The sequence below is a fragment of the Perca flavescens genome, chromosome 4 (genome assembly GCF_004354835.1).
Source record: "Perca flavescens isolate YP-PL-M2 chromosome 4, PFLA_1.0, whole genome shotgun sequence".
Taxonomy (NCBI): Eukaryota; Metazoa; Chordata; class Actinopteri; order Perciformes; family Percidae; genus Perca; species Perca flavescens.
In genome coordinates, this window is record NC_041334.1 from 24,052,199 (window position 1) to 24,071,264 (window position 19,066).

The 19,066-nt window shown below is 39.2% G+C and overlaps 1 protein-coding gene across 1 annotated transcript in view; it reads left to right on the forward strand.

The window, feature by feature from the left end:
• Nucleotides 1-19,066, forward strand: part of bsnb (bassoon (presynaptic cytomatrix protein) b) — a 63,670-nt gene that overhangs the window by 3,747 nt on the left and 40,857 nt on the right. Inside the window, exon 2 of the mRNA XM_028575047.1 lies at nucleotides 3,826-4,207. Coding sequence (XP_028430848.1) covers nucleotides 3,826-4,207 — 382 coding nt within the window. The remainder of the gene's footprint in view (nucleotides 1-3,825; nucleotides 4,208-19,066) is intronic.

A 19,066-nucleotide genomic window follows, 5' to 3' on the forward strand; every position in this document is an offset into this window, starting at 1 on the left:
AAAAAGTTGCAACTTGGGAAAAAGATGCAATTGTGCAGTAGACTGGATATATATTTATCTAGATGGTTTAGAGAATCTTTGAAGTTTCTGGAAACACCTTCAAGATAGTGGCAAGGGTTGTTAAACGACCTTCTGTGTTTTCCAAAGAACACACACACGGTATATATTTTTTTAGTGTAATCAAATGCTTAGCTCCGGGACTTGAATGTATTGTCAATACATGAGAGACACAAACTGGGGCTATGGTGCAGCCTGCCACTCATCTGAATAACTCAAACAATCACCATCAAACAAAACACATAGCTGTAACACACACTGTGTGTGCTGTCTTTGTTTAAGGGCCACTTGTCATGATTTTGATGTATTCTGCTTCATGTGAAAAGCCTTTTCTCGTGTGACGCACTGCAGGTGGGAGAGTTAAAGTTTCAGCACTACAGCTCCTGCATTCACATTTGACCAACATGATGAGGACCATATTGTCTCTCCAGTAATCTCTCGTCCATGTCTCGGCTGCTCATCAATTATTTTTTGAGGGTTTGCCAAACTTGTCTGACACTAAATGATGAAACGGCTGCAAATAATGGAAATAGAAGGTGCTGTGGCCTTTAACACTGCTATCCAACTCTGTTAGGGATTGGGATTATTCGTTTAGTGAATATTGTAACAGGCTTTGTCACTTGGCTACTTAAAAAAATAATTGCATTCATTTTGTGTCTTTAAAGGTCCAATGTGTAGGAATTTCTCCCATGTAGCATTTAGATCATATATTGCAATCAACTCTCTCGCACCAGGCAGTTCAAAGTACGTATTACAGCTACGGTAGCCTTCACGCTTTTTTCTGATGACGCGGGTCTCTTGCTCTTTTCAATATCATTTTTCTTTTTCTGGGGGAAGAAGAAGACTCCTGTTCCTGAAATTTGGATTTTGAATACGTGTGGTCCTCCATGTTTCCTTCTTCAAACTTGCCGGGGCAGGGAAGCTACGATACCCATTAGCAGCATTAGCAGCACCTGTGAGTTTATCATGTGACAGCGAAAACGCGAAAGGCGGAGCAGTATGTCCTGTATGTCCCACCAGCTAACGTATTTCAAGATGGCGCATGAATCTGGAGCGTCCCAGTTCATGCAAATGCAAACGTAAAATTTCATGCCAAAAGGAATACTTGGAATTGATGGTGGTGGTAAATATTCATGAAAAAGGACAAGTTTGTGAACGGGCAACACAGATTTTGATAATGAACAACTAAACACGTTACACACTGGCCCTTTAAAAAGGATGTATTTGTCACATAATTTTTGACAGAAATCACTTGAATGTGTGTAAAGTCCTCTTTGTCCCACTTGGCAATAGGAATATATCTAATAGAATAGAGCTGATAAAAAAAACACTTTAACACATTAAACCTCTTGTCTAACAAGCAAGGTGACCTGCAACCACAGCAAAATTAAAACTACGCTGCAGAATAATTATAAAGTTGAAAATATTTCCCTCTGTTGAGGTAAAAAAAAAATCATTACCTTTTTCCATTTTACTTTGGAATTTTCCTACAAAACATCAATGGTCACTGACATTCCTAAAAACTTGTGAAAACAACAGTGCTAGTCCTGGGTCAATGAGCATTTCACGCAGATGTATGCTCCACTTCATGCCTTTAACGTGCATTTGGCTATCACAAACAAATGATGCATTCAAACATGTTCAAGTCTGATGCATCCACTTCCTCTTTGGTTTGACCTTTAAATATTACTGAATGGACGGCAGGAAATAGGTTTCACTAAGAAGCTTTAGGTAACCAGTTTCATTTCCAATGGACAGAGGAATAAATCAATACGAAACATAAAGAATTCCATTATAGGGATACTGACACAGTAGGCTAAAATTAAGTACCCGTCTAATTTTCTCTTGTTCCAAGGGACACACCGTATATGTCAGTGTGAGGCAATGTTTTCAAAGGATAATATATTTGTACATATTTTATTTGTAAAATGACCAGATGTTAATCCAACCATTTCAATGTAATGCAATGGGTCACTACTTGAACCATCCAGTACTTTAATTTATGCCCTCATAATTGGTCAATTAGTCAATTATACCGTGGTATTGGTGCGAGAGAAATGGGCGTACCTGGCTGCTGAGATGTTACTGAACTTACCTTAGAATTTTCCTTATTCTGTATTCAAATTCAAATAGATTCGAACATTACATTTAAATGTATTGTGCCAGGAACCGGAGACTTATTTTACCCAAAATGTTGAACTATTCCTTTAAGTGACACTGAGATGTTGTTTCACAGGGAGCTCATATTACAAAGGATTGGCAGCTTACAAACCCTTCACTCTCCACTTTGTGATAAAGCAAGCAAGTTGTACTGCTTTAGACACACAAGTTGTTCTCAGTGGACTCCCATTTGTTGATGGATGAGAATATTTAAAGATTTTTTTTTTAAAAGGTGTCTTCCAGTTTAAACTCTTTTAACCATTTGAGTCTCATTAAGCCATGCCTGAGGCTTTGCATAAATGACAAGATTGGTGTCTTTGCCATTCAAGTGATGATTATTATGTGAAACTATCTTCTATCTTGTGAGGACAGAGGGGAGATTTATACTTCTGTTGTCCACTCTGTGTATGTCAGTGGTCAATAGCTTTAACAATATCCCCAAAAGTCCAGTTTAGCCTTAGAGTGACAATGTTAGAGTGCAGCAGTTTAATTCATCGGCTGGGACTCATAATTGCTAACATGCTCTCTTTTAATTCCTTTATTCATCACTTTATTTCCAACATTCTCTCACTGTGGATGCAGAGCTGCTGCTCAAACTGTCTTTGAAGATGATAAGCATAACAAAACAAGGTCTAAGTTGTTATGACAGTGGAAATCCTCCATTTCTATTTAACTATTGGCACTAATGCCTGAGGGCTGGAATGAGCAAGAAAAAAAGTTTACAATGCTGTTGTCTGATACACCAACTTTGTTCCACCCTAAACACATCACTGAGGCCAGTACAGAACAGCTTCAAAGAGTGAAAACAAGCCACATGCAGCACTTCACAGAAACTGATATACGCAATATAAAATATTCAACATATGCCTGTCTGTTGGCCAAGATTTTGAGTCTGATATTAGGGCTGGGAAATATATCGATATTATATCGAGACTAGATATCGTCTTAGATTTTGCATATCGTAATATTGTGATATGGCATAAGTGTTGTCTTTTCCTGGTTTTAAAGGCTGCATTACAGTAAAGTGATGTACTTTTCTGAACTTACCAGACTGTTCTAGCTGTTTTGTTATTTGCCTTTTCCCCACTTAGACATTATGTCCACATTACTGATGATTATTTTTCTAAAATCTAAGTGTGAAGATATTTTGTTAAAGCACCAATAGCCAACCCTAGAATATCGCCGCAATATCAATATCGAGGTATTTGGTCAAGAATAATGTGATATCTGATTTTCTCCCTATTGCCCAGCCCTATCTGATATTACATTATGAACAACAATAAAACTATTTTAATGACATGTGGACCTAGTGCAACTCACAGCTGAAGGCATCAAAAATATACCACTGAAGAAGCAGTACTGCTCCTTTTTGAAATTAAGTAGAAATCACCAGTATAAAACCTAGTAAATGATGTCAGTATGTGTGTGTGTGTGTGTGTGTGTGTGTGTGTGTGTGTGTGTTTGTGTGTGTTTGTCTGTTTATGTGTGTGTGCGTGTGTGAAGAGAACTTTTCCGAACCGTTTTAAAGATGTGAATGTAGTATACAGAAATGTGTGTTATCAATTATAATCCAAATCCACTTTGTGTTCTTTTTATCATCTCTACCAGACCACCTCCATCAGACCTGGGACCTAAAGCAGGAGTTGAGAGTGGTCATGGGACAGGGGACAGGTTGGCCTCCCACGACACCCATCAGCAAAAAGGAGAGCAGGGCCAGGGCCATGTGGCCAGGAAGAGTCTGCATGTGGATGTGGGTAGCAACAGGACAGGAAGGTCCCCTTCTGTGTCCCCGGACCGAGGCAGTGTCCCCACATCCCCTTACTCTGTGCCACAAATTGCACCCATGCCGAGCAGCAAACTGTGCCCCGTCTGTAAAACCACCGACCTGACGGGCACTGGGGACGACAAGCCGAACTTCAACACCTGCACACAGTGTTGCTCCATGGTGTGCAGCCAGTGTGGCTTCAACCCCAACCCTCACCTCACAGAGGTAAGCAGTACATTCTTTATAGGGACATTTTTCTATTTTTTCTTTCTATAGTAGTTTACTCAACAACTGACCTAATACATAAATATGGTATACATGGTATGTAAGGGAAGACACCAATGTCACTCTGCCCTGAATTACAAACACAGTCAGCATCTGCCATGGTGCATTCAAATGGAAAACAAAAACATTTGAAACACGTCCACAAAATGGTAAAAAAAAAAAAGCTGTTGTACAATTGACTGCACAAACAGATTCTGAATGAATTCAGGCATATGGTATTATAAACAGCCTGAATGCTAAATTGAAGAGAAGGAGTGGGGTGGCTGTGTGACGTTGACTTACCAAGCACATGGTTTACCGAATGAAACACATATTAAAATTTTAATATTTTACAAACCTGTCCACAGACAACCAGAATATTCTTCAAAGTCCTTGTAATTGTGATCAAGCTGACAGATCCTGCTTTAAATAGAAATTAGGTGTCTCTTTGCCTTCAGGCTTTATTTAATGTAAAATTATTTCCCCAATGTGGAGCTCCTGGTGGAGCTACATATATAAACGTATATCAGTCATATATGAATATTGACTGTCTGGCATATCAACCAGATCGCTGTTTAATTCTTATAGTTTTTCATTTGCTTCCTCCCAACAGCTCTACCCATTCATAGCATCCATAGCGGGTGGTGGTGAGGGAGGTGGTATGTGAAAACTGACGTCAGTGCATACCTTTAAAATTGTTGATCGAAGTGGGTGATTCAGGTGCTTCATTGTGGTTGAATTTGTCCTGGGGTAATTATTTCTCATTGACATTTGTGAGTATTGTCGTTGATGGCTATTGTTGTCAAGTTGGCTGTAACTGGCTAGCAGACTGGATTGCACCAACTGAAACTGAACGAGGATGTGAATTAGTTGCACTCTGATTGAGAGCGGTGAACTTCCTCGCTCTAGCCATTGTTTGCCTCGAATGATGAAGTGTTTAATGATCTGGTGGGCTCATGATCTTACATCCCCAGAGACCTGGTTATCACACAACTATGTGCCTAGTAACATATTGGTCACTTCCTATTAGCTGTAATGAATTGTAGGCCCTTATCTTCAGCAAGTGCTACATTCTTTTCTAGTTGATGTTCATAGTAAATGCACACAACAATTGAACAAAGCTCTATCCATCCTTTCTGACAGGCACTAGTGAGCATCCAAATCATGCCCAAAGCCTCTTCCAAACAAAGCTTTTTTTAACACCGCTGAACACATCTCCCCATCATTCACAATCATTCAGATGCATCTAAACAGTCATCACTGTTAACAGGTAGCTGAGGAAGCTTATTGCCTTCATCCTAAAATAAATCACTTGCCTAAATTGAATTAGTCTATGCTTTGCTGTTACTGTGAGTCAAGTGTGGCTGTGTCATCTGTCACAAAGTTTCACATCAACTCCAGTGAGTCATGTTGCACATTGTAGCCAAGATGCAATGTCAGTTAAGCTGGCCTACATAAATACTCGAATTCAGGGAGTAAATGTTTCATGTTTTAACTGTAGATGCGTTGGCATGTAAATGTATTGACTAATGTGTGTGTGTGCAAGCTTGAATACATGCTTGCATAAGTGTATAGGAAGGGAGACTGCAAAAGTTGGAAAGAGGAAGTCGTGGGAGATGGAAGGACTAGAAAAAAATGCGTGGACCAAAGTAGAGACAGACAGTAAAGAATAGATCATTACAGGGAGTGAAGGAGAGCATGGCAGTAAAGAGAACCGCGGAGGTGGATGTTATGGGTATTTTTCAGCTTAGCCTTGGTTAGCTTGTCAGATGCTGACAGGGAGAGAGACTCTGAGGGAAAACGCTCAGCCTCTGGAGACCTGAAGATTTACCCCCTTAACCTACTTACCATGGATTGGGCCTTTGCCTCACTGCAGCAGATCTAACACAGTGAAATTGACGATGGGCCTGATGTTGCCGATCAAGGTGATGATAACGCTGAAGATGACGATGACTGGAATTACAATTACAGTGATGGCGAGGACAGACCTGGACAAAAGGATAGCCATGCTAAGGAAGTTGAAATGAAGCGTTCCTCCTGCAGTAGCAGATATTGTTATACCTGTGATGAAATGGAGATAGACTTTGAGGATTTTCAAGGATAATACTTTTTTCCATTGTTCTGTGTTTTGATGACAATAATCACCTGTGGCATTTTTTATTACATATCTGTACAATCTATACAATATCTCATTTAATGCCGTTTCAGGATAGTCTCTTCATTACAACACAGGCTCAGGGTTCATGTTGTTTCTGTTTACAAATAGTTTAGACACTGATTGAACTGTCCCGGATTATAGGGATAATATGAACAAAATCTGCTATTGAAGAGGATTTCCCATCAAATTACAGAAAGATGGCACTGCTGATTAAAGTGTTGATAACCGAGGGCGATTCCATATTTGGAAAGATTATGCTTATTCACCACAAAGTCCCAAATGGTATCTCCAGCCCAGCATCAAAAATATAAATTAGAGCAGTTTTTTAAAAAACATTTAGAAAGAAGTTGCCTTATCAGTTGAATTTCTCATGAAGACAATCCCTGCTCATGCAGGATTGTTTGAGGAATGGTAACAATTGTTAAACAAACTGGTGATGGGAATGCAATTTAGAGAGATGTAAACAGCGAGCAACAAATGGGTGTTATATGCCATAGGCTGTTACAGAGACAACGCGGTTTATTTTGATATTTTTGCTGAGAATGTGCAAGCAGTCATACACGTGAGCTTGTAAGGAACAGGTGCACATGACGTAGACAACAGCAAAATAAAAATGATGGTGGTATATGGAGGTGTGAAGATTAAAAACACTGTGATGAAAGAGTTAAGGAGAGAGGTAGACAGCGTGAGAGAAACAAGACAATTATAAACAGACTGAGAGACAGAGAATAAAACTAGAGAGAACAAGAGTTCAGAGAGCTAGTGAAAGTACCACAGACACCCCCCGCCACTGACAGTGTTCTCCCACCATCATACAGGCAAACATCTGCTTTATAATTGGTCCAATTTCTATTTATACCTAGATCCTACCCTCCTTCTGTCTACGGTGGCCCGGTCCTGAGAAGCCACAGCTTAAAGAAAGAGAAAGAGAGAGAGCTGTGTGAAAGAGCTGTGTGGTAGCAGGGGGAGACAGAACTGGAGAGAAAAGCATCATCATATATTAACCATAATAGTCTGGGTGCTCATACTAATGCAATCCAACACTACATTGATTCAGCCCCAACGCCGCAATTTGGGGCACTTTTGTGTGCAGTTTGGTGTGTTTCTATGATGAAGGCATCAGCATTGCCAAATCACTCTGAAGATGGAGATGAGGATTTTTTTGTCATGAAATGATGACTTTTTAATACTTGTGTTTAAAGAGTGCCTTGGAACAGATTCTTTTATTTTAACCAACAATCCCAAACGTTTTAACAAATGCTCCCACACAAAAGACTCTGCAGAGGCACTCCAAAATTTTTACATCCAAGCTAATATTTCATTAGTATGGATACTTTTATCCAGAAGCATATTTATATTTTATAATTTAAAGTTGCATTAATCAATCATTTTAAATTACCAATGGATTACATGACTTGCATGCAGTGTTGTCACAGTTACTTTGTAAAATAAATCTGATTACTGATTGCTGATTACTCCTTTAAAAAGTAACTGTTACTTTACAGATTACTTGATTTTAAAAGTAACTAAGTTATATTACAAGTTACTTTATTAGTTAGAAGAGACCGCTGGCCATCACTTTCATCCTCAGCTGAGAGGATTTCTGACAGATCTAAAAAAGTGACATCATCATCATCTGTGGGGGTGGACTCTCCCTCCTCCGTCTCATCATCGAACTCTGTGACAGGCTGATAAACTTTAAATGCCTTGACAAAGTTGCATCCATTATCAGTCACTGTTGCAACTACTTTGTTGAGTAGCCCATATGAAGAGTAAATGTTTTTGATTTCCGCTCCAATAACATACATGTGTCTACCGCAAATTCTCCTACATGCCAATGCAGCCTTGTTGCGCTCTAATGTGGATCTACTGATCCAGTGGAGCGTTACTCCCATATAACTTCTGTTGCTAGCAGTCCAAATACTGTATCCATGGTAGTTGACACAAAGTCAACCTCATTCAGTGCAGCCTTCAAATTTCTCTCCATCACTGCATGCTCCTTCTCCATGTAAGAAGAAAAAGCTGTTCTGTGAGGCAGCTCGGCATTGACAGTAGTAGGGATCTTGTTTATTATGGCACGAAATGAGGGCGAGTCAACCGTGTTTAAGGGCAGCATTTCCTCTACAACATACTGCCTGACCAACTTCTTCAACTCTCTCCAACTTACTGGTTTTGCACCTAAGTCCAGCTTTTGTTGTTTGGGTGGTGGGTGACCTCCTGCTCTCTGCTTCGCACCACCTGGTGGGACTTGCTCTGGAAGTTTGACTGTGCAGTGCTGCGACTCCAAATGGTTCTTCAAATTTGACATAGTGTTTTTGTAGCTAGATAGCACTTTGTCGCCACCAGCACAGCAATAACAATGAACCTTAATATTGCCATCTTTAGCTGACACAGACTCAAAATAGTGACTGTATTTCCAGCTAGAAAATGTGCATCTCTCTCCTCCCTCCATTGTTGTTTACGTTTGTGTCGCTGCGTGGTATGTATTACACGTTTGAACTGGGGTTTTGCTCTTAGTGACGGATCCACAGATAAGTATCCCCCTCAGCTCTACGGAGCATTTTAGCATCTTTCAGCTCATGGTTTTGGTTTAATGGCCCACAACTTTTATGTTATGGTTCAGTCCCCTCGTTTCCAGTTGCAACAGGTAGCTGTTTTCAGCGAAATATCTCAGATAACCCACTGTACTGTACCTGCCTAGCAACAAACGGGAAACAGACTATGTTAAAGACAAGCTGGTGAACATAGTGGATCATTTAGCGGCTAAAGAGCCTGATATTTCATGTTGATGGAGACCAAGGAAAAGTTAAAAGCAGAGTGAATGTTGGACTTACATATGACAGGTGGCCAGAAACATGAATCCAAATCAATGCTAATGTTGCTAATGTTGATGTTAATAGGCAACAGTTAAAGGTTGTCCTTCACGGGTAAATTGTACAATTTGAGTGTAGTCCATAAATATAAAATAAAACATAAAAACATTGCAAAAGAAGGTATTTAGCTGTGACTAGCAGCCACTCTGTTGGCCAGTCAGTCAAATGTTTCAGCCCCCTCCTCCCTGCACATGTACAGCTGTGGGATACAAGCGTACAGTAACATAGATAGAGACAGGGGTGCTTTAGCTGATTTAGACTATAGTGTTGCCCAGGTTCTAATCCCAAGGCCCGATTTTCCAAAAGCTACTACAGTAACACCAACCTGGGAGAACAAGCTATCCATAGTGTCATAAGTAAACATTCTGTTAGTTTTTCAAGGTGTTCTTGAAGGCAACTTTGTAGGTTGTGAGTGTCTCAGGTACATTATTGATTTAAAATGTTTAAACTGTTCAAGAGTTTACTGCTTGTCTCAAAGTGAGAGCTTGAGTTGTTTTATAGTGTGCATACTGTTTATATAGGTAAGTGACCACATTTATTTATTATCCATGGTCAAATATTTCTTAGAGAAAGTCGACAAATAATAAGTGAAAAATTAATATAAACTACAATGATGCGGTCATATCATTGAAGAATAAGTCCATTATACCTCAAGGGAGCCAGAGCCTGGTTTCTAATCCCTTCGAATTAATTTAAATATTTAGCATCAGACATCTCTAATCCCCCTCTAACTTTGCATCATGTGGCACAAGAGATTCAATGACATTCAGATCTGGCAAAGTGGAAGACAATAATGGTTGCTATATGGATCTCTCACTAGTATTGTCTAGAGCTTCTCGTGTTGCAGTTAAATGTTAGCCAAGGACGGCATGGTTGATATACAGTATGTGATGAATGTAGAGAATCAGGATGTGATTTCTTGAGATTTTACCCTAACATAAAGCCACAAAAATACAATTCTAGTTCAGGTCCTTGAGGGAGAAGGTTTTGGGGGGAATTTTCAGTTTCTTTGGTGTCGAGGTGTCTGTCTGTCTTCTGCCTTGTGTGTGCTGGAAGATGTTGAGAAAATTAATGAGTGAAAAAATATATTCTGAATGATTTAATCATTTTGTTTTTGGGACTGGTAATCATCAGAGGTTTTGCTGAAAAAGTATTTGGGAGGAAAAAGTGAGCTGTAGTTTTATTCTTGGTTTCCCACCATCAAGACGGTAGTAGTCAGCCTGCTTGTTTGTCATTTGCTGAGTTAATAGCAACTGAGGCTGTGCGTTTTTAGAAAGAATTAAAGCTTTTTCCCTAATTAAACACATCATGCATTATTTACAGTATATATTCAAATAATTATTATATCATTAATATACAGTATCTCACAAAAGTGAGTACACCCCTCACATTTTAGTAAATATTTCATTATATCTTTTAATGGGACAACACTGAAGAAATGACACTTTGCTACAATGTAAAGTATTAAGTTTACAGCTTGTATAACAGTGTAAATGTGCAGTCCCCTCAAAATAACTCAACACACAGCCATTAATGTCTAAACCGCTGGCAACAAAAGTGAGTACACCCCTATGTTAAATTCCCTTAGAGGCAGTTATTTCATGGATCCAGGATACTATGCATCCTGATAAAGTTCCCTTGGCCTTTGGAATTAAAATAGTCCCACATCATCACATTCACCCTTCACCATACCTAGAGATTGGCATGGGATACTTTCCATAAAATCATCTCTCAATGCAAATCAAACCAGCTATTAGGCTAACCGACATAAAACCATGCCAATCTCTCTCTCTCTCTCTCTCTCTCTCTCTCTCTCTCTCTCTCTCTCTCTCTCTCTCTCTCTCAAATATATTACATTAAAGATTAAAGAGTTTAGATGAAATGGTTTGATCATCTAAACTCTGACAGCATGCTGAAAAGTCTGACTTCTTAGCAGACATTACAACATGTGTTTTTAAAATAATTTGTTCCTAAAGTTTTGAGATACCTCTAATGCTATTTACTGTAAATCACTGCACATGTACAGTAAGTTCTATTTACTAAATGTCAGTGTTTCGTTGACAGTGTTTCACACTGTAATTGCTGACTGACTGGGACTTTAAGTGGACAAACAGTATGAACTGGGTCAGGAATCCAGCTGAGACACTACATGCTGAATTTTAAATATACCAAAATATTTTGCAATGAGAACTGCCAGAGACTAAATCTGGGGCACTGGTTTGATTATTACCCTCTAAATTGCTGCATTTAAAGTCTCAGCTTGCTATAGTCAGTCGAGCTGTGCTCTTCAGCAAGTTATCATAGGAACCATCACCTCTTGTCAATCTGTTTGAATTTAGATGGTGCACCTGTGTTTCATTAGTCTATTTTCCGAAGCTTGCTACTGTATTACAATAACACAGGATAAACACATTGAAAGCTCACTTCTTGCAACATGGTGACTGAGTCCTTATTTTTTATGCAACTCCAAAGTTAACCAAACTGTATATGGCACACATTATTTGTGTAACAGCACAGCAGCATTACTATTACATCTTGTGACATATATTCAAGTGATTTGTTTGTGTCTTTTTATTCTGCCAGTGCTTCAGGTTGGGAACTAGTTTTTTGCAGTAGGCATCTAAAGTCTATATATAGAATTATTTATTCTTTTGAGTCTGACATGTTTATTTCTTAACTCTCAGTTTTAAGCTTCCTACTGTCTTTAAAATTCTACCAACAATTGGTAGTACAAAACAACATATTATTTTGTTTTTGTTGTTACCTCTGCTGAACCTTTTGGTTCAGTTTGTTGGTTTGTTGGTTTGTTGGTTTGTTTTACATAAAAACTACTGCCCTGATTCTCATGACACTTAGTGGAATGGTGTAGCATGGGCCAAAGAAGAACCCATTCCATTTTGAAGCGGATCCGAATCACGGTTCGGATCCAAAAATAATTTTTCACCTTCAATTACATTTCGATTTCGAATTCGTCTAGAGAAAAGGCTGAGTGGCTAGTAACTTTGGAAAACCACTAGCCACAGTGGCTGGTGAGTTAAAAGGTTAATGTCAAGCCATGTAGCAGCATATTTTTGCAGAGATACACTATAGTATTTGTTTGCATTACACTGCACAGGTGTTCATTAAATTGTGTCCATCTGCTTTACTTCATATCAACAAATAATGTTATACACTACCACCAGTAGGCAATTTGATAATTTTTAACAGGGGGGACGGTTCGTTTTGTTCACCCGTGACTAGTGAACGGCCCCATGAATGACTCTTTTGGAAGCCCTGCCCCCCTTAGCTCTATACTTTAGAGAAGATTATACGTCCAAGACAAAACTGACAGAAGGGTGGGACTCAGAGAAAAAGTCGTGTTACAAATCTGTCTGCTACTTCAGCACCATGGACAGCGCCATGGATTTATCAATACACAGTTAGACTACTGATATTTCAGAGCCAATGGTCGAGGGCCATAGATTCTAACTTGCACAAACCTCAGTCAGATGAAAGATCAGCAGATTAACAAGGGTTATGAATTTTGGACATTTTACTAACAAGGGGGATGGCAGCCCCCCTCATCCCCCCTCAAATCACTGACCGACTACTACTCTCCACTACTTTCCAGCATCCTCAGTAACACCGTGGCTCCCCGCTGTGCCTGACACTGCGCCAGCGCACCTTGTGAAGACATTCAAGAAACAGCATTATTAGAAATGTGGTTTTCCCACAATCACTTATTATTTATACTGACCTTCTTTTTATGAATGCCATTTCTTGCTTGGCAATGTGTAGGGTGAGCAGAGGCAGAAAGAGGCAAATTGACAGGGAGAGAGAGAGAGATGGGGGGAGAGAAAGAGAGAGGCATTGGGAGGAATTTCAATGTTGTTTGGCCCAATTTGCAAGGAATTGATAAACTGCAGCATCCCAAGCATCCTGATCCCCAAACTGCAGTTCTCAGCTGCTGTACATACTGCATGGTAATACCGCATTTTGATCTCTGAGACAGAGCTTCCTCCTGTGTCTGCGTTCTTGTTCTGTTGAAGTTTGATTCTGTATCAGAGTGTGTTCTTTATCCAGTTTTCCTGGGGGATGATGGAGTGCATGATGTCTCACTCCTGTCAACAGCTGAAAACTTGAGAACAAGAAGTGGGTAACTCTGTGCACCTGTGTGATGTATGCAGTGTTACATCTTCTAACGTGTGTGTGTGTGTGTGTGTGTGTGTGTGTGCAGAAAAGATCCCTTCTACCTCTCTCCTCAGCTGTCATTGTTTTCTTCTACTCCTCACAATTGTAACTAATAGGATCATTATTCGTACAATATGTAATACAATACAATATTATATTACAAGATTAAACCATCATCGCCGCAGAAAATGTATGTGTTCACGGACAAGTTAATATATTAAAGTTTCATTCATGATGCGTTTTGTACGGTTTATTTATGTCATTCTAGTGAAACAGCTGCAGTGTTTATTACATAATTACTAAGTTTCTATTTGTGGTGGTAGCTGACCAGGAAGTGAGCAAGCAAGTCAACATTGGCCTAAAACCACAATGTGATAATATATGTCACATGGCTCCTCTCCTCTCGGATTTTTTCAGCAACGGAGGGAAAGCATTAGCAAACTTAGTGAATTTAATCGTGGGTTAGCCCAGTGCTGGTGACCGTGGTCAAAACAATCATACTAGACATAACTTTATGAGTGTGTTGTTGCAACCTTATAACGTTACCATACGTTTTAGCCACCAAGCATTAGCATGAGCCGCTTGTCAACGTACACTAGCACATGTAGGAGGCTGGATCAGTATTGAAATATCATATCAATAATTAAGGTCTCTGCTGTATTACTGTGCTGCCAAGTGGCATGTAATTAATGAAAAAAAACTATACTTAGTGAGTGCAATTCTTTGACAAAGGTTATATGATGCCATTTTACAGGCGACCAAACATCACGGTCTGTGTCATTAAATTAAAATGGCAGATTTTCCTGTGTTTGAACACTGTTGGAAACACTAAGGATAATGTAAGTAAACAACTAAAAATATAAAACATAGTCATTTTAAACATTTAAATGCAGAAATATTACATTTTCTATCTTTAAAGCCACAATTTGTGATCCATGTTAAAACAACAGTTTTACCCCACCATCAAAAATCAAAATATTGGATTGGAATCTACTATGAGTTTAATTTTTTGACATGTCTTTTATTGTTATACACAGTGACTCTAGACTACATTAAGTCTTATTATTATTATTATTATTGATGTTTTCTGATGCTGTTATTACGCCTATAAACAGATGAGTTAACTCGCTGATATTTTGAATTATTTAGTGAAAAAAGACAAAAAATGCAGATTTTCTATCTATAACTCAAACTCGGTAAATGTCCCTAAAATGTATGTGGTTGAAAAATTACAGATTGGATAGGCCTTTAAGTACAAGTAGCAATATCACAGTTTTTTTATTTTATTTTTATTTTACCCAAGTAAATATATACAAGTATCAGCAATAAAATGCTCTTAAATATGCAACAGGCCTTTTCACAGCAGACAGTTTGACTTGTCAAAGTAGGAAAAACGCAGGTGTTACCAATAACATTAACGCTTAGCTCTGTTCTACTCAAATGTCCCAGTAAGCCATGAAAGTGTGACAGTGAGCCACTATGCACAATACCAGAACCCTGAAACTGAAGCAGCTAAATGGAATTCAGCCATCATTAATCTTGTTATTTAAACCTGTGCTTTTCCTACTTTGACATGTCAACATGTCTTTTGTTGAAGAGATCTATAAGCATGTAACATTTTAGTTGCTCTATTCTTTGGGTTGTATAAACTCTAGCCATGCATCAGATTTAATGAACTCATAGCTGATATATGAGTCGATTATTTGATCGACAGAAAATGAATCAGTAACTGTTTTGATAATCATTTAATTATTTCAACATTTACTAAGCAGAAATGCCAAAAGTGATCGTTAACTGAATATCTTTACATTTTTGTTGTTTTACACCTGAAGACGTCAGGTAGGAAATTGTGATTGCGATTGATTGTGTTTTTTTCCTGACATTTTATAAACCAAACAATGAATCAATTAAGAAAATAATCTCCAAATTCATCAATAATTAAAAATAATCGTTAGTTAGAGCCACAGTTGCTGATAAAGATTATCAGATGTTACCCAAATCAGAATAAAATTCAACATGTAAATATGTGTGTGTCTGTGTGTGTTGCCAAAGATGCTTTGTTCTCATTATTTGAGCCATATCCAAGTCTCTGTAGGCCCTTGCTGCTAAAAGGTTCTATTTCTGGCAGCAAGTCGTTGATCTTCATGAAACCACGTTGCTCAAGCATCCTGTTGGCAGACGCTGAGTTCTCGCAGAACAGTGAGCTACGGTCCTGGCTTATGACCTCTGACGTGTATCATACTATTGTACACACACACACACACACACACACACACACACACACACACACACACACACACACACACACACACACACACACACATACACACAAGCATATGCAAGCATGAAATTAGATCCATGTTTGAAAGCAAGGCTGAATGAGAGCCATCAAAAATGTATACTTGAGATGGAGATCGAGATGGAGAAAGAGAGTTTGAGGGAGTGATGTGATTCGAGAGATGCAGATAAGAAGGAGAAATAAAGATGGGTGAAGGAGAACAAGATGGAGGGTTACAACAGAGAGCTGATAGAGAAGGAGGGCAGGAGACAGAGTGTGCAGGGTGCTTGTTTTTTGCCGATTCAGATTTCATAAAGATCCACATGATTGCCTCATAACAAGGGGGACTCAGAGAGGAATGAGATGGAGAGATGAGGCGGAGGCAAGCAGAGACACGAGGAAATTGATAAATAGCTGCCCTTGTTTTTTCCCCAATGGGCTTAATATGATTATTCTAACTATACTTTGGTGAAAAAAAATCAAGGACAATAATAAGGATGGAAAGAGGAGTTCCCACTTGTGAGCCTCTGATTGGATAAAGAGTCCAGTGTTGGATGGTGTAGTGTTGCTCCAGTGTTGGCTTATTTCACTGTCCACATTACTCTGACTGTCCCTGGGGTTCACCTTTGCTCCCGGCTTCTCAGCTTTCCTGATCGACAGTGAAAACCATGGCCTCATCACTCTTTATACTGAGGATTGGCAGGGAGCCAGAGACATGGCTAAGATGCTGCTGAGCCTGTGACTTACTCTGTCTGTACTGACTTACTGAATGACTGACCAACTGACTGAATGACTGACTGACTGACTTAGAGAAATTCTGAAAAGCAGGTGGAGAGGTTACTAAACATTTTAAAGCAGTGAACAATGCAATTTTTAATAAAAAGCTGCAGGACAGATCAGGCTGGGACAGGTCCTGGGCCATATCGGGGAGAGCGACTGCCCCTGGAGGGAGCTTTGCTTGTTGCTGGCCTGGGCCAGCTGGACCAGTCTGTTTGTTAGGACCAGGCGCTGGATGGGCCTGTGCTGGAGGCTGTGTCTCAGGATGCGTCTGGGGTGCAGCATAAGGTTTATGTTCTGGTTTTCCTGCATGAAAAGGAGACTGGCAGTTAAAAGGTTACTGTACTTCTGACTAGATACCCATGTTGTCTGACGTATGCTCTGTTACACCTGTAGCCACACCTAATGGTAATGTCAGGGCACACCAAGAACACTTTCTATGTCATTTCATCAAGGACGTTTACACTGGAGGCCAGCAAAATTAGTCTGGTTCCAGATCTCATCTCATTCATTGCCCACTTCTTGATTTTCCTTGAAATTCAATTGGCGAATATTTATCAATTAACAATGGAGTGAAACAAAGTGGCAGTTCAGTCTGATTATCATGCTACGGCAAATGTAGGTGTTATCAGCTCTGAGTTTCTTGTTTAACTAAAGTCAAAGCACAGCAGTGAGTCAGTGTTTAGGATTATGTGGAGCAATACTACACTTATAGATTCAGTGACTCATACCACTGTAGTTAAACTGTGAAGTTACAACTACTGGGCTAGCGTGTATGAAATGTCTTAACAGATAATATATGGAACAACACTCTAGGCAGTCACTATCCTTTTGCAATTAAAACAATAAAGAAGTAAAACAACAATTACAAGTTATTACTTGAGTACAATTCAGGATATAATTAACATACAATTACAAATACTAGAGGCAAACATATTTAGAAGACCTTTAAATATTAAATTATTATTGTCCACTGGAAATGAGTCGTCTTTTCATATAGTATTTTAGTATACAGTCAGTGTAAAGTTGTGTGCTGTTGATGTGTTGTTTGTGAGTTTGTTTGTGAATCAATCTATCGTGACCAGAGGCTTGCAGAGACATTTGATTCCACAGCAGAAGTGATGAGATCTTCCCCTTTATTTTCAGTCCTCTGAAGTACTAAAGACTCTCAGCTGAAGCCGAAACAAAATCTTTATGAAACCACATTTACAGACTAAAAGGGAGTTTTTACCCAAAGGTATAAAGACAAATAAGCCAGCAGCCAGGCCTCCCACCTCGCTCTTTGTGCCCCAGACCTCCAACCCAGCCCCAACCCTCACACAACCTTTCTCTGACTGCATTTATAATACATTAAGGCATTATGTAATAACCACGAATCCAAGACAGCTACAATAGTGTGGCAGCTGTCAAAGCACCAGGATGCCAATTACCACATAGGGCCATGTGCCATCACCAGGGCCTCTTTTTGACTTTCACCGTCTTATGTGACTGTATGGAGCAGGAGATAGGAGAAGCAAAGGCATAAAAGAAATGACAACAGCAGGAGGAACAAGAAGAGAATGGTGTGAGAATTTTAATGAGAAAGGGAACATGTTGTGTAATGAGTAGGAATGTAGAAGAAAGCAAAAAGGGAAGAGCCACACCGAAAATATGCGAGGAAGTGTACTAAATCAGGGGCAGCTATGATTTATTGAAGATGTCCAGAATTCATTCTGTCACATTTATTTTCTACGCATTTGTTTATGGGTGAATGATGTTTACCAATAAATGTCCATGCAACAGCACAGAGACGCTTAAATCCCTCCTCAATGAGATATTTTACATCATTCACAATTATTCTTTCATTTAGTAATTTTCCATAGACAATGTTTCCTACTCAGAGCAGGCTGGAGGCTATTTCAGCATGCATTGGATGAGGGGAAGGGATGGCAGCCAGTCCATCACACAAACAGACCAACACACTCATGTTCAGATTCACACCCATAGGCAATTTAGAGTTTTTAGTTCATGTTACTTGAATCTCTTTTGGCAGTCGAAAGAAAGTAGAGCATCCACTAGCAACCCATGGGAATGCAGGGAGAAGATGCAAACAACCAAGTTACTGAATCTTTTTTTAAAGATATCTTGACTTATTTCAATAATTCACACACTTTTGATCATCTACAATAGCCCTCTCAGTTAAACTTTTTTTTAATCAAAGGAATAGTTTGACACTTTGGGAAATGTTTGCTTTTTTTTAATTGAATTTAGATTAGAAGATGATACCATTCTTGTGTCTGCACAGTAAATATGAAGCTACCATCAGCAGGCAGTTAGCTTAGCATGTGGTACAGACAGAAAACAGGGGGAAATAGTAAGCCTGGCTCTGTCTAAAGGTAAACAAATCTGCCTACCAGTGCCTCTAAAGTTTACTGATTAACACATATTTTGTTTGTTTAATCAGTACAAAGGGTAGAGACATGAGAGTGTCTTCTTATCCAACACTTTGCATGAAAACAAATAAACATATGTCCCAATATGTCGAACTGTTTCTTTAATGCCATTTATATAGTGAAAGATAAAGA